Source organism: Salvelinus alpinus, chromosome 27, assembly GCF_045679555.1.
Source record: "Salvelinus alpinus chromosome 27, SLU_Salpinus.1, whole genome shotgun sequence".
NCBI classification, from domain to species: Eukaryota; Metazoa; Chordata; class Actinopteri; order Salmoniformes; family Salmonidae; genus Salvelinus; species Salvelinus alpinus.
The window spans coordinates 21,590,411-21,604,348 of NC_092112.1; the positions used below are offsets into that span (position 1 = coordinate 21,590,411).

Sequence of the window (13,938 nt, forward strand, 5' to 3'; positions counted from 1 at the left end):
CATGTTTATAGTGTTCAAAGTGATCAGTTATGTGAGTCTTCAAATATCGCTTCTATACCGTATGAGACAAAGTGTTGTTTTTGTACCTTAAGTTCAGGTCCTCCTGCTAGCGGGGCGTAGATGACAGTGTACTGGCGCACGTCCCCCTCCGCTGGCTCCCAGCGTACCCTCAGGGAGTTTGTTGTGGGGTCAGTCACCTGCAGGTTCTTCACTCCACCCAGAGGCTCTGAGGAAGAAGAAGATACACATCAACATCATTCCAAGTAAATGTCAACGCTAATGTTCTTAAGCCGTTACTGAGTTAAATGTATTCTGATATGGAATCACACAACTGTAATATGGGATATGGAAGCTTGTAGCTGTCAAAAAGCAGTCATTTCAAAATGAAACATTTTGACAGGTATATGCTTCCATAGTGCTTCCATAGTGTTAGAGTATGAGGTTCATGAGCTAAAGTAAGTACTGAAATGCTTCACTCACTTGTCTTTCCCATCTCAGACTGCAGTATGCCCTCCACGTCTGGGTAGACTGGGACAACAGACACGTTGTATTGGGTATCAGACTCCAGGTTACGCAGGATAAGGTTGGTGGTGCCCCCTGAGACTTGTTCCTGTTCAGGGCAAAGTGAAGATCAATGTTAGCACTGTATGACAATTACACAACTTGATTATAATGTAAACATGACTGGGTTGACAGTAAAAGGGATGGAGAGATGAATAGGATACATACCATTTGCTCCCTCCCATCTGGCTGGGCCACGTAGAAGACCTTGTAGTTGCGCACGTTACCGACAGCTGGGTCCCAGCGAACAGACAGACTGTTGATGGTGGGGTCGATGACCTTCATGTTCTTCACTCCACCCAAAGGATCTGAGGCAGAGGATACAATGTTATAGCATCACACTTACTGTATTGTACGAGCTGCCAATACCTAAGTAGCAAACACATTTTGTTTTTAAGAAGAAAATGTATATGTTTTTATCGTCACATACACCGGATAGGTGTAATGAAATGTGTTGTTTTACAGGGTCAGCCATAGTAGTAAGGCCCCCCATGCGCTAATTAGGGATAAGTGCCTTGCTCAAGGGCACATTGACCAATTTTTCACCTTGTCGGCTCAGGTATTCGAACAAGCAATCATTTGGTTACTCTAACCACTAGGCTACCTGCCACCCGTATCATTTAATTTCACCCCTTCATTTCAACTCATTTAATTTCACCCTGTCATTTCAACCCACTTGTCTTTCCATTCTGAGACCTAGAGAGACCCTCCATCTCATGGTAGACAGGCACCACTGTCACAGTGTATTCCGTATCTGGATTGAGTTCCTTCAGAACAGTGGTGGTCGTTGTTCCAGACACCTGGTCCTGTTCAAGAAAGAAGAAGATAGAATATCAGTCAGAATCAGAAAGCCATGTTGACTAGCTTCAGGGGAATACACCAGCAGAAAGCCACGTTGACTAGCTTCAGGGGAAAACACCAGCAGAAAGCCATGTTGACTAGCTTCAGGGGAAAACACCAGCAGAAAGCCATGTTGACTAGCTTCAGGGGAATACACCAGCAGAAAGCCACGTTGACTAGCTTCAGGGGAATACACCAGCAGAAAGCCATGTTGACTAGCTTCAGGGGAATACACCAGCAGAAAGCCATGTTGACTAGCTTCAGGGGAATACACCAGCAGAAAGCCATGTTGACTAGCTTCATGGGAATACACCAGTCGAGGCTTGTGTCACTTTAAATCAAAGGATGGCTTCATTGTAATGGATTTCACCCTCCACAAGCCTCCACTAGAGTAGGCCATTCTCTGAAAATTAGGAGGGGTGTTATGTTGGTGAGACTACCAGGACATACCACTTCCTGCTCTCCGCCTGCAGTTGGGATGTAGACAATGATGTACTCGCGCACTTTCCCCTCAGCTGCATCCCAGCGCACTTTCAGGGTGCTGGTGGTGGGTTCAATGACCTGCAGGTTCTTCACGAAGCCCAGGGGCTCTGAGCACCAAGAGAAAACAGAGTAGCTTAGCCATCACTTTGATTTGAAAACAATGATGTAGATTGTATGTCTGCAGATGAGCTAATATATTAATCTCTTTCACTGTACAATTTTCCAACTGTCCCATTATCTGGTTTTAATGTCCATTCTAGAATGCCCTTCTGATTGGCTAGAAGGGCATTTTAGATTGGACATTAAAACCAGATAACGGAACAGTTGGGAAAGATATCGGGACAGTTGGGAAAGATAACGGGACAGTTGGAAAAGATATCGGGACACCTTGCAATCATGATGCAAAATGCACCTACATATGCAGACTGTGCTTGCTACAAAGTTACAGAAAGATATTGTATTCAACAAAGCTGTGGTATAAGTCATCGTTACTCACTTGTTGTTCCATCCTTGGCCTGGGTCTGCCCATCCCCCTCGGGGTACACTGGCAGAACAGTGACTGTGTACTGTGTGTTAGGTGAGAGGCTCTTCAGAATTGTGGTGGTTGTGCTCTCTGAGACTTGCTCCTACAAAGTAGAGCGAGATGGTGTCTCAACAAAAGAAGCTCCAACAGACATACAGGAACACTATGGCTGCCTCCCAAAAGACACCCTATTCCTCACATAGAGCACTACTTCTGACCTCGGCTGGTTAAAAGTAGTGCACTATATAAGGAATAGGGTGCCATTTTGGATGCAGATGGTATTTCATACACCAGATCCACAAGATAAGGCCCATGTACCACAGTTGTTCTATGGTCTGTAAAACTACATGAACTACAGCTTCTACTGGTCCAGTTCATCTCCCTTCTGTGGAGTTTATTTTGATGTGAGGTTTGATTGAGAGTGAGAGCTATGGCATACACCACACGGAACAGGCCAATTCTACACAGATAAACCAAACAGTGCCTTAGAGGATTTTGTTCCACATAAGCGGCCAAACCAAAAAGTAAATTGCATTATAATTGTGATCACAGAGCTGTTTCACAGTGTTAGCTCCCACCCGGCCTAAACTCCATCGCCACTAGGCTACAACGTCACGGCGGCATGACCACTTTGCTGCTGCCTCTCATCATGCTTAGCACAGCAGGCTAACCGCCAACGCTAAGTCCTTAACGTTAACTCCTCAACGCTAACTTCTCATGTCGGGCTGACGAAATCCCCACTCCACAAAGTATGGCGGTGAAATGAAACAGGATTCTTTCTTCGCACAGGATTAGAAGCCAATGTGTTAGGCTGGCACAAATGTGACATCACGTGTCACTGTTGAGTAATAGGCCTATGGAGAGGCAGTGTGGTTAACAGTACAGTAGAATACTCACAATGATCTCAAGGCCTCCTGCGACGGGAGTGTAGATGACTTTATAGCCCTGCACGTTGCCGTCGGCTGCGTCCCAGCTGGCGGTGAGGGTGGTGTGGGTAGGGTTGGTGACCTGCAGATTGGTCACTCCACCCAAAGGCACTGGGGAAAAAATGTAATAACTTTAAGTGTGGTACTATGATTATGTGATTATTGGGAAAATCAAGTAAACCATTATTTTATGTTTCTCAGTTTATATTTCCAATGATCCCAAATCACTTTTCAAGATTGCATACGCTACCACTTCATTTTACATTGCTACTCACACGTCTTTCCATTCTCAGCCTGACGTTTCCCCTCTCTGACGGGGTAGATAGGTAGCACTGATATTGTGTAAGGTGTGTCAGGCTTGAGGTTCCTCAGAACGATGGTGGTGGTGCTTCCAGGTACTTGCTCCTGTTTACAAACAGGTGAAAAATGATTTGAATTAGATGACTGATTACAGATTAAATGCTTTATCAAAGTGCATTAGCTTAAGGCTATTTATGAGTATGAAAGAGACTTACCATTTCCTCTGGTGTTCCTCCAGCCACAGGGACGAAGAAGATCTTGTACTGACGCACGGCTCCGTCCGCTGGGTCCCAGTCCACCTTCAGAGAGGTCATGGTGGGTTCAGTCACCTTCAGGTTCTTCACTCCACCCAACGGTCCTGGTGAGGAAAACAACAAAATATAGAAAACCTGTTCTATGTAACTCTATTATCTTATTGATAATCATCTTACATTGAAAACTCACAGTTTACAGAAGGTTATTGCTACCCAAACATTTTTTTTAAATGGTCGGACAAAGGAAATGTGTTTGTGGCAGCAATGAGCTTCCACACTTCCATACCGTACAGACTAAGTTATCTTAAAAGGAAAATACAAAAAGTGAATACAAATACACATTATACAGCAGGTACTGCTGAAATTTAGGGAATGTATGCTTGGTCTGGGATCTGAGGTGTACTGCATATTGGAATGATTGATTGGATGTCATCCAGTCTTACTTGTCTTTCCGTTCTCAGACTGCCTCCTGCCCTCTGTCTCTGCGAAGACAGGCACCAGTGAGACAGTGTAAAGGGTGTCTGGCAGGAGGCCTCTCAAGACAGTGCTGGTGGCAGTGGCAGCCACAGTTTCCTAAAGATTACACAAACACAACCAAAATATTAACCTCTGCCCACTCCAAACACACCCACAATTAACTTTATGGCACGCAATGTGGAAACCACACTTTCTACACTGTCAGCTACAGCAGAATCCTACCATTGCCTCAGCAGCTCCACCGGCAGCAGGTACATAGAAGACTTTGTACTCTTTGACTTTCCCTTCGACTGGCTCCCAGCGCACGTTCAGGGTGGTCATGGTGGGGTTGATCACCTGCAGGTTCTTCACTCCACCAAGAGGCCCTGAGGTAGAAGACACATTAACATCATTCCAAGTACATGGCGTCAATATCCTCAAGCCGTTACTGAGTCGAATTGATTCAATATGAATGCATATACTGTAGCTATTTTCCAAATTGAATTATGACAGCTATATTAAAGCTGTACCAAACAAGACTTAAATATGGGGCTGTCACTTTTCACTGATTGAACTTAGTATCGCATGGAATTACAATCCACTAATGAAGAGCTATCCTCACTATTGATGATTCTCTGAAATGATCAATTTCTCCGTCCCTCATCCCAATGTCAGACTTTCTTACTTGTCTTTCCGTTCTCAGACATTTTCTTGCCGTCTCCCATGTCGTAGACAGGCACCACTGAAACGGTGTAGATGGTGTCGGGTATGAGGCCCTTCAAGACTGTGTTGGTCCCAGCCACAGTCTCCTTACATTACACATACACAATACAATTATTAACGCCTGCCCACTCCCAACTTAACAATAACTAATGTTATATAAATCACAAAATATGACAAGCAACTATATTCAGTCAAACAGGAGTGTATAAGGATTATGAGTGCATAGGTACTCATACCCTTGAAAGTAACCACACTTTCGACAGTGTCAATTACCAGTCCTACCATGCTCTCAGCTCCACCGGCAGCAGGTACATAGATGACTTTGTACTCTTTGACTTTCCCCTCGGCCGCCTCCCATTTCACATTCAACGTGACCATGGTGGGGTTGGTCACCTGCAGGTTCTTCACTCCACCAAGAGACTCTGGACACACCAACCAGGGATTTAATAATATAACTTCATACTGATTGATAGTACTTATTAAAGTACTATCTCAAAGTACTTAATAAATTACTATATTATCTTATGTTAACTTCTGTTACCTTATGGAGTTTGTATGAAGTTCAAATCCAGCAGTAAAGAGTTATCTTCTCCATTGATGTAACTAATGTCTTTTAAGAAGGCCATTACTCAGTCCCTGAAACTTTATACTGATTGAACTTAGCATTGCAAGGAGTCTGTATGAAATTTAAATACAGACTCAATGGAGAGGTATCCTCTGTATTGGTGGTTATTTATGGATTTATGGATTTACTCCATAAATCAGCTTCTAAGAAGGCCATTACTCAGTCCCTGAAAAGATCACTGTTTAAGTGATCTTTAGAATATCTTTAAAGATCTTTAGACTGAGATGTCAGACAGTCTTACTTGTCTTTCCGTTTTCAGACTGTTTCTGTCCATCTCCCACTTCGTAGACCGGCACCAGTGAGACAGTGTAGAGGGTGTCTGGAAGGAGGCCTTTCAGAACAGTGGTGGTGGTAGTGGCAGCTACAGTCTCCTTTACATTACACAAAGACATCACACATATAAACATCTGCCTACTACCAACTCTGTTTGACTGAAGATAGTTGTTTGTCATATTTGTGATTCATAAAACAAACAACTTCAAACAATACATGAATATGCTATTTCTCATTTAATTTTGAGATGTGAACTTGGAATATTTTTTTACACAGTCAGCCAACAGCAAGCTGAGAGACTTCCTGCCAGTCCTACCATGCTCTCAGCTCCACCGGCAGCAGGTACATAGATGACTTTGTATTCTTTCACTTTTCCGTCGGCCGCCTGCCATTTCACGTTCAGGGTGGTCATGGTGGGGTTGGTCACCTGCAGGTTCTTCACTCCACCAAGAGACTCTGGATTAAACCATAAAGTGCTTTAATATGGTGTTTTAAACATTTCACTTTATATTGAGTGAACTGAAATCAAAATACTTCACAAAAGAGTTATCTGCTTCATTGGTTGTACTCTAAAACGATACATCTATTAGGAGAATGTTGTAGGTGGTTTCTGGCCTTTTACAGGTCTGGTGGTTCCAGGTCCACTTACGGGTCTTTCCTTGGCCTGAGATGTCTTTGGCCTCTCCGCTGGGGTAGATAGCTGCCACGGTGACAGAGTAGGGAGTGTCAGGCGTCAGCTTCTGGAGGATTACACTGTTCTTCTTTCCTCCCACCTGGGTCTGTTTGGGGGACAACAACAAAGTCAGAGGCTTTTCTTTGTCTCTGGGAGGAGAAGTGAAGTGAGAACATCTCACATCAATGTCAAAACAGTCATTTATTAGAACAGGGTGACAGATGGATGACAAGCTAAACTCTTTTAATGGTTAGGGCTGTCCTCTTGCCGAAGACGTGGATGTCGAATAAGGCAGCCCTCCGCACCTCTCTGATTCAGAGGGGTTGGGTTAAATGCGGAAGACACATTTCAGTTGAATGCATTCAGTTGTACAACTGACTAGGTATCCCCGTTTCCCTTTCCTCGGCTCAGAGACAAAAAGCCCTGAAGTTCATTAGCTCACCACTGGGCACAAACTGGTGAAATCATTGTATTGTATTGTGGAATCTACATGGAAAATACATTGCATTTGAAAAAAGTAATCAAACTGTTGTTTTGAGGGTGAAATTTCAACCACAGGATTATGCCATCATGGTAACCAATTTTCACCATTGACAAACCTTGTATAAAATATGTTGAATTTGTCACTTTGAAACAACGTCAGATCTTCAACGTATAAGAACAAAACTATAGGCTGAGCAGCACCTCCTACTGGAAAATGTATCCATCTACAGCTACACTTTGGTCTCCCATCCAGGGTTTTAACCAAGCCCAGCCCAGCCCTGCTTAGCTATTTGTCACAGACCGTTTCCAATGTGCCATCTTGAGAATGATCATTGAGAAATCTCAACTTAATGGATTCACTGTTGCTATCAGAGTTTTCCAAAGGGTAGATCTAACAGAGCAAATTAAATGTAACCATACTTTATCACTCATATATCATCCATGATGTTACTTAGGCCTACAGTATATAGCATTTGGACAGTCATCAACAGCTATTGTATAAATTCAACCATGGATTCAACTAAAAATAGACAATACTGTACATACAGGACTAGGGTTTTAATCTTTGGTAAATTTAGTTTTAAAAAACATGTTGGATTCATGTCTCCATCTAAGAGAAAATAATCTAAATTATTAAAGAATTACTAAATTAAGTCAAACTCTATTTAAAGTGCATTTAAAGTTTGATTTGATGGAGTCCTACTAATTGAGTTTTCCTTCAAAATTGTTGCTCAAAGCTGCGCACAGAGTGGATGTTTAAGCACCACAATAGAGACAGATCGCGCTACTATGTTGAGCTTTTCTGTGTGGTGAAAAAATCCTCAATGTCATCAATGGCATCTAAACAATTAACTCCATTAAAAATGCAACGCATTAACACATTATTAACATGTTAACTTTAACGGTCCTAATAAAATGTAAAAAATCTAACATTGTATTCCCATTGGAATTTGGTTATGCTTTAGATGGTTGAAAGCATAGTGATAAAACATTGAGTATTCAACAAACTATTGACTGTCTTTTTGAGTAGGTGAAAATAGGTTGTAATCTCATTGATTAACATATCAACCAAATATTACCCAATTGGGGTGGTTGGGGCCAAGCAGAGGTCTTCTACACTGTCACAGGGAAGCCATCCAAACATGACCAATGTAAACTCCAAAGCTCTTACATCAATTTGGACTTTTACGAGAGTGTGGAGTACGAACACGGTTTCTCCCCGAGCCCAGGGAACTCTCTAACTCTCTCATCAGCCAATGCCTTTCCCCTCATTTCAGTGTAGCAGAAACAAAAGCGGGGTTCCCCAAGGATGAATTATTTACCCATTTGTGTGAACAGAGTTGCTCATTCAAACACCTTATAAGAAAGAACAATTGCCTTCCTTTCACTACTGTGTTCATAAACTAGTAGTGTATAAAGTGAAGATTCATTGGTCTTGAGGGACACTAGACATCATGGAAGAACAATTTCGTAATACTACCAGACAATATTTTAAATGTATCCTGTCATTTAATGGAAACTACAGATGTAGGATCTTCATTTGAGCACTTTTTTGATGCTGAGAATTTTCCTGCACCGCAGGAAATGCAGATGAGCTTTGTGATTTCCATAAATTCACAGAAAACTCGCACTAACACAAGGTTATATTAACAGTATTGCACTTTTCATTTAACCACATTTTTCTAGCTAATAGCCTAACCACCGTACAAGCAACATTATGGACTAAACGGTAAAATCCTGTCGCTGCAAGATTATTCTGCCGCGACAATACTGGTCAAATTACTGTACAGTAAGCAACATCTACCAATGGCATGAAACGTTATAGCCACGGAATGGACAACATACAATACATTTTCCATTGTATTCGCTTGTCTGACATATTAATTTAGCAGATCACCTAGACTACACATCCACTTTTTGTATTTCGACATCACTAAACCATTATATAAGAGACAGGCAGTGGTGGAAAAAGTACCCAATTGTCATACTTGAGTAAAAGTAAAGATACCTTCAGAGAAATGGCTCAGATAAAAGTGAAAGTAACACAGTAAAATCCTACTTGAGTACAAGTCTAAAAGAATTTGGTGTTTAAATATAATTAATTATTAAAAGTAAATGTAATCGCAAAAAATATACTTAAGTATCAAAAGTAAAAGTAAAACTATAAATAATTTAAAATTCCTTATATTAAGCAAACCAGGCGGCAGCATTTTCTTGTTTTTTATTATTTATGGATAGCCAGAGGCACACTCCAACACTCAGACATAATTTACAAACAAAGCATTTGTGTTTAGTGAGTCCGCCAGATCAGAGGTACTGTAGTAGGGATGACCAGGGATGTTCACTTGATAAGTGTGTGAATTAGACAATTTTCCTGTCCTGCTAAGCATAAAAAATGTAACGAGTACTTTTGGGTGTCAGGGAAAATGTATGGAGTAAAAAGTACATTATTTTCTTTAGGAATGCAGTGAAGTAAAAGTACAACTTTTCAAAAATATAAATTGTAAAGTAAAGTACAGACACCCCAAAAAATTCCTTAAGTAGTACTTTAAAATATTTTTACTTAAGTACTTTAAACCACTGGAGACAGGCACTTGAGGGTCCCAAGTGTGAATGTCATGCCTGGCTTATATGGCTTATGTTAAATCAACAAGTCTGCAGACCACAACATCACAACAGCAGTATGTCTCCATACTGTTTTAAGTGGACAGTGATACTATAATATAATTCCAATGATGTGCTATGATGGGATTAGATAGACATGTAACAGCTCTGTCCCATGGTGTCATGTTGAAATCACAGTTTAGAGAACTGATACAATGTTTGGGGTACCCTGTCATAACTTCTCAGACACTTAAAACATTTTAAACTAACCAAATTCTTTTCATATAAGCACATCGTCAACCGAAAAAAAAAAGAAAAAAAAAAGGTATTTCCTAACATTTTCCGTAGCAGGTCACAATTAAGTTATCAGTTAGGAATGTGGGATTGGCTGCTATATACAGACCTCCTTTAAGTACACAAACAGACTGGATAGGAGGACCATAATTCTAACGTCAAACTAACAATGTGGACGAAGAGAAAATAGCGAGGAGGACACCAATTGTGGATCCCAAGAGGACAGGGATTTCATATTACAATAAACCAATTTAGAAATGCTTAAGTACTTTTATGAGAACGGAATTAGCCATTTGACTTTAACGGTTCAATGCAGACATTTTTATCTCAATATCAAATCATTTCTGGGTAACAATTAAGTACCTTACTGTGATTGTTTTCAATTAAAATGGTAAAAAAAAATATATATATATATCTTCTTAGCAAAAAGCAATTTCTCAAGCTAGAATTTTGCTAGGATTGTCTGGGAGTGGTCTGAGTGGGGAGGGGAAAACTGAAAACTAGCTGTTATTGGCAGAGACTTTTACCACCTGGTGATTTCACCAGGCAGGCCAAAACTCCATCCCACCACAACAGGCTGGCATATCATGCAGACTTTTCAAACTGCTCTTACACTAAAAGGCCATTATATAAAAAAACACAGGAAAATCACGTTTTTTACTGCACTGGGAAGTACTTATGGTTTCATCATTGGGGTTAAACTAGCTCCGTCACGTTGGAGAAAACCTCACACAGATACTGACGCATCACACTGATAACAACTAACGTAACCACTCAGTTACAGACTAGAGAGCAAGAACAACTTTCTCTATATTATAGGTAAGTGAACTGAGAGATGTCATACCCAGAGGGCATAGGATTTAGAAGTTAGTTCTGGGTAGACACTACTTATCAGTTACTCACAATACACTCATAGTCATTGCAAAACAGTCTGGGAATTGTTAACAGATTACTTCAAATGTTTTCAAGAAACTGCTGGAGGGTGTGTGTCGTACTTACCGAGAGAGCTTTGCCTGCAGCCACAGGTTGGAAAGAGATCTTGTAGTTCTGGACGGGGCCTGGGGCGTGGTCCCACTTCACTGTCAGAGTGACCGTGGTCGCGTTGAACACCTGCAAGTTCTGCGGAGGTCCAGTGGGAGCTAGGAACACATTACAATCAATACACTGACCCAAGACAGTGGTGGTTTATATACAATAGCTGCAGGGAACATTAGGCAGCCTTTACCAATCCACAATCACATGGTGGTCAGGAAGCTGGATGAAACAATGATGATGAGGATAGGGGGTGAGGTGATGAGAACACATGATTTGGTGATGAAGTACACGTAAACGACATGATGGAGAGTGAAGCAGCCAGTAAGGTTACTATACTATATGACACATGCATTTCCAATGATGGGGACATTGGTGAGGAATGACATTGTGACATGATGAGGATTGACATTAACGACACGAGGAATGACAATGTTATGACATGAAAAACGACATTAATTTAATGATATTATGACAAATGGTTGACAATTAGGTGTCTGTTGTGGAACGTCCGGCCGCTGCCGGGTCAGTAGTCACACTTTTGTATTTGCAGCTCTTTCAAGGCACAGCAATGCACATGCAGATGTATTTTATAAAAGTGTGTTTTCCATCAACAACACTTTAATTATCATTCGCATTACCATTGTAATCATAATCATGAACATTACAATGATAATGTCCTTCTCCGTTTCAAATAACATACCAGCTGTAGTCATCTTTAACACTGGAAAAAGAGAACGTCATGAGAACAACAGGGAAAGAACAAGGTTATTTCAATACGCTGTGGACCACATCTGTGGTCTAAATGTAAAGCATTAATGTAACTGATAGGAGAATGAGAGAGGAGAAGAACAGAAGGGTGAACCTACATGTGCGCTGGCTGCCAATCAGGTCCTCACTCTCTGACTCGTCTGGGTAGATGGCCGTGACGGTGACGTCATACAGGGTGTCCGGGTCCAGGTTCTCCAGATTATGGGACGTTTCATCACTGTTCAGGATAGACTGGAGAGGGGAGGGGGAGAGAGAGGGGGAACAGGTAGAGGGGGACAGCGAGAGAGAGAGTGGTGGGCAGAACGAGACGGAGAAAGAGGGAGACGAAGAGAGAGGGAGAGATAGAGAGAGGGAGACAAAGAGAGGGGGAGAGATTGAGAGACAGAGAGAGAGATAGAGAGACAGAGAGAGAGGGAGAGATAGAGACAAATAAACAGAGACAGAAGGAGAGATAGAGAGGGGGAGAGAGAGGGCGAGAGAGGGAGAGAGAGACAGAGAGAGAGGGAGAGAGGGGGAGAGGGAGGGTGAGAGAGGGAGAGATAGAGACAGAGAGAGAGGGAGAGACGGGGCGAGATAGAGAGAGGGCGAGCGAGGGAGAGATAGAGAGAGGGAGACAGAGAGAGAGGGCAAGAGGGGGAGAGAGAGGACAAGAGAGGGAGAGATAGAGACAGGGAGAGAGGGGGAGAGAGAGAGAGCATAAACAGTCCCAGTCCACTCCATAGCAGTAAATAGACCAGAATCACCATTCACTATCGGCTGGAGTAGATCAACATACATATTGGAAGTTGTTCTCTCCCTTCTTGGTCCAGCCGATTCGATAGAGGGCCACGTCAGGGGCCCCGTGTTCCCATGTGGCCCTGAACGAGGTCTGGGTCACCTCGGACAACTTCAGGTTCTGCGGGGCAGGAACAACATCTGTACACATGGACGGAGATGTGAGAGAGGGAGAGTATTATGATTATTATGAGGAAGTCCTGAGAGATGAGGCAAGGCCATTTCGTTCGTCAGAGGGGCTGCGAACCATGTGAGGAACATTTTAGCTGTGAGTCCATTTTATAGATAAATGGCCAACAAACAGGTTTTGAGTGAGTGTGTGTGTGTGTGTGTGTGTGTGTGTGTGTGTGTGTGTGTGTGTGTGTGTGTGTGTGTGTGTGTGTGTGTGTGTGTGTGTGTGTGTGTGTGTGTGTGTGTGTGTGTGTGTGTGTGTGTGTGTGTGTGTGTGTCTGTGTGTATGGAAAACAAAATTTCTTCAAATCATCTGGGATTAATGATGAACAAGGCCCCATGCAGTGAGCGATAGCAGACTCGCACACAAACACACAAAGTTTTGTAGGCCCATATATAATTAACTAGACTCTCTCACACACACACGCACGCACGCACGCACACATACACACATACACACATACACACACACACACACACACACACACATACATACATACATACAGTCTCTGGGAACAGTGACTTGATGTTTGGGCTTCATCTAGAAAGACGAATGACTGAGGAACAGGCAAAATCCAAGGAAGGAATGCAGACTCAACCGTCACCATCAAGATACACTCATATATCTAGTCTACAGTTCAACAGCCAAATGATAAATCACACAAACGGTTGTTTACCTGTAATGGCTTGTCCAAGCATTGGGTTTCCAACACCTGCATCGTAAACTGGGGTGACAGCAACATCATACTCAGATTGAGAGATGAGGTTGGCAAGAGGCAGAGATGTTATATCGCCATTGACTTCAACCTGGCAGAAAAGAGATATAAGGATAATGATTTTAGGAACAACAAACAATTAACAATATTATTTTTGCTGAAGAACTAGCATGAACTAGCACTACTAACATAAACTATGATTTGTGGTATTACTATAGAATTTATAGCTAAATCTTAACAACTGTAGTATTTTGAACATTGATGTTAACCAATAAAACGTTGGGAGTTGTTTTCTCAAAGTGAACTCCCCTTCCATGTTTCCTTTTTATTTCTAAATGTCATCAGAGCCTTTGAGAAAAGCCATATGAATAATATACCGTGTCCTTAAAAAAAGTATTGAGGCTATATTTGTAATTCCAGAGGATATTTGATGGTAGGAAAAACTCTTGAAGTCAA

At 42.0% G+C, this 13,938-nt stretch overlaps 1 protein-coding gene across 4 annotated transcripts in view; it reads right to left on the reverse strand.

The window, feature by feature from the left end:
* Positions 1-13,938, reverse strand: part of LOC139556155 (collagen alpha-1(XII) chain-like) — a 99,002-nt gene that overhangs the window by 34,931 nt on the left and 50,133 nt on the right. For 2 of the 4 annotated variants that reach the window (XM_071369731.1, XM_071369727.1), the window contains 21 exons: positions 13,444-13,573; positions 12,597-12,736; positions 11,920-12,052; positions 11,754-11,774; positions 11,018-11,157; positions 6,614-6,743; positions 6,281-6,420; positions 5,933-6,062; positions 5,349-5,488; positions 5,029-5,152; positions 4,587-4,729; positions 4,331-4,460; positions 3,849-3,991; positions 3,609-3,738; positions 3,305-3,444; positions 2,381-2,510; positions 1,852-1,991; positions 1,238-1,367; positions 730-869; positions 481-610; positions 87-226 (listed from right to left, as the gene is read on the reverse strand). In XM_071369731.1, coding sequence (XP_071225832.1) covers positions 87-226; positions 481-610; positions 730-869; positions 1,238-1,367; positions 1,852-1,991; positions 2,381-2,510; positions 3,305-3,444; positions 3,609-3,738; positions 3,849-3,991; positions 4,331-4,460; positions 4,587-4,729; positions 5,029-5,152; positions 5,349-5,488; positions 5,933-6,062; positions 6,281-6,420; positions 6,614-6,743; positions 11,018-11,157; positions 11,754-11,774; positions 11,920-12,052; positions 12,597-12,736; positions 13,444-13,573 — 2,724 coding nt within the window. The remainder of the gene's footprint in view (positions 1-86; positions 227-480; positions 611-729; positions 870-1,237; positions 1,368-1,851; positions 1,992-2,380; positions 2,511-3,304; positions 3,445-3,608; positions 3,739-3,848; positions 3,992-4,330; positions 4,461-4,586; positions 4,730-5,028; positions 5,153-5,348; positions 5,489-5,932; positions 6,063-6,280; positions 6,421-6,613; positions 6,744-11,017; positions 11,158-11,753; positions 11,775-11,919; positions 12,053-12,596; positions 12,737-13,443; positions 13,574-13,938) is intronic. The other 2 variants (XM_071369729.1, XM_071369730.1) reach the window with 2 other exon arrangements.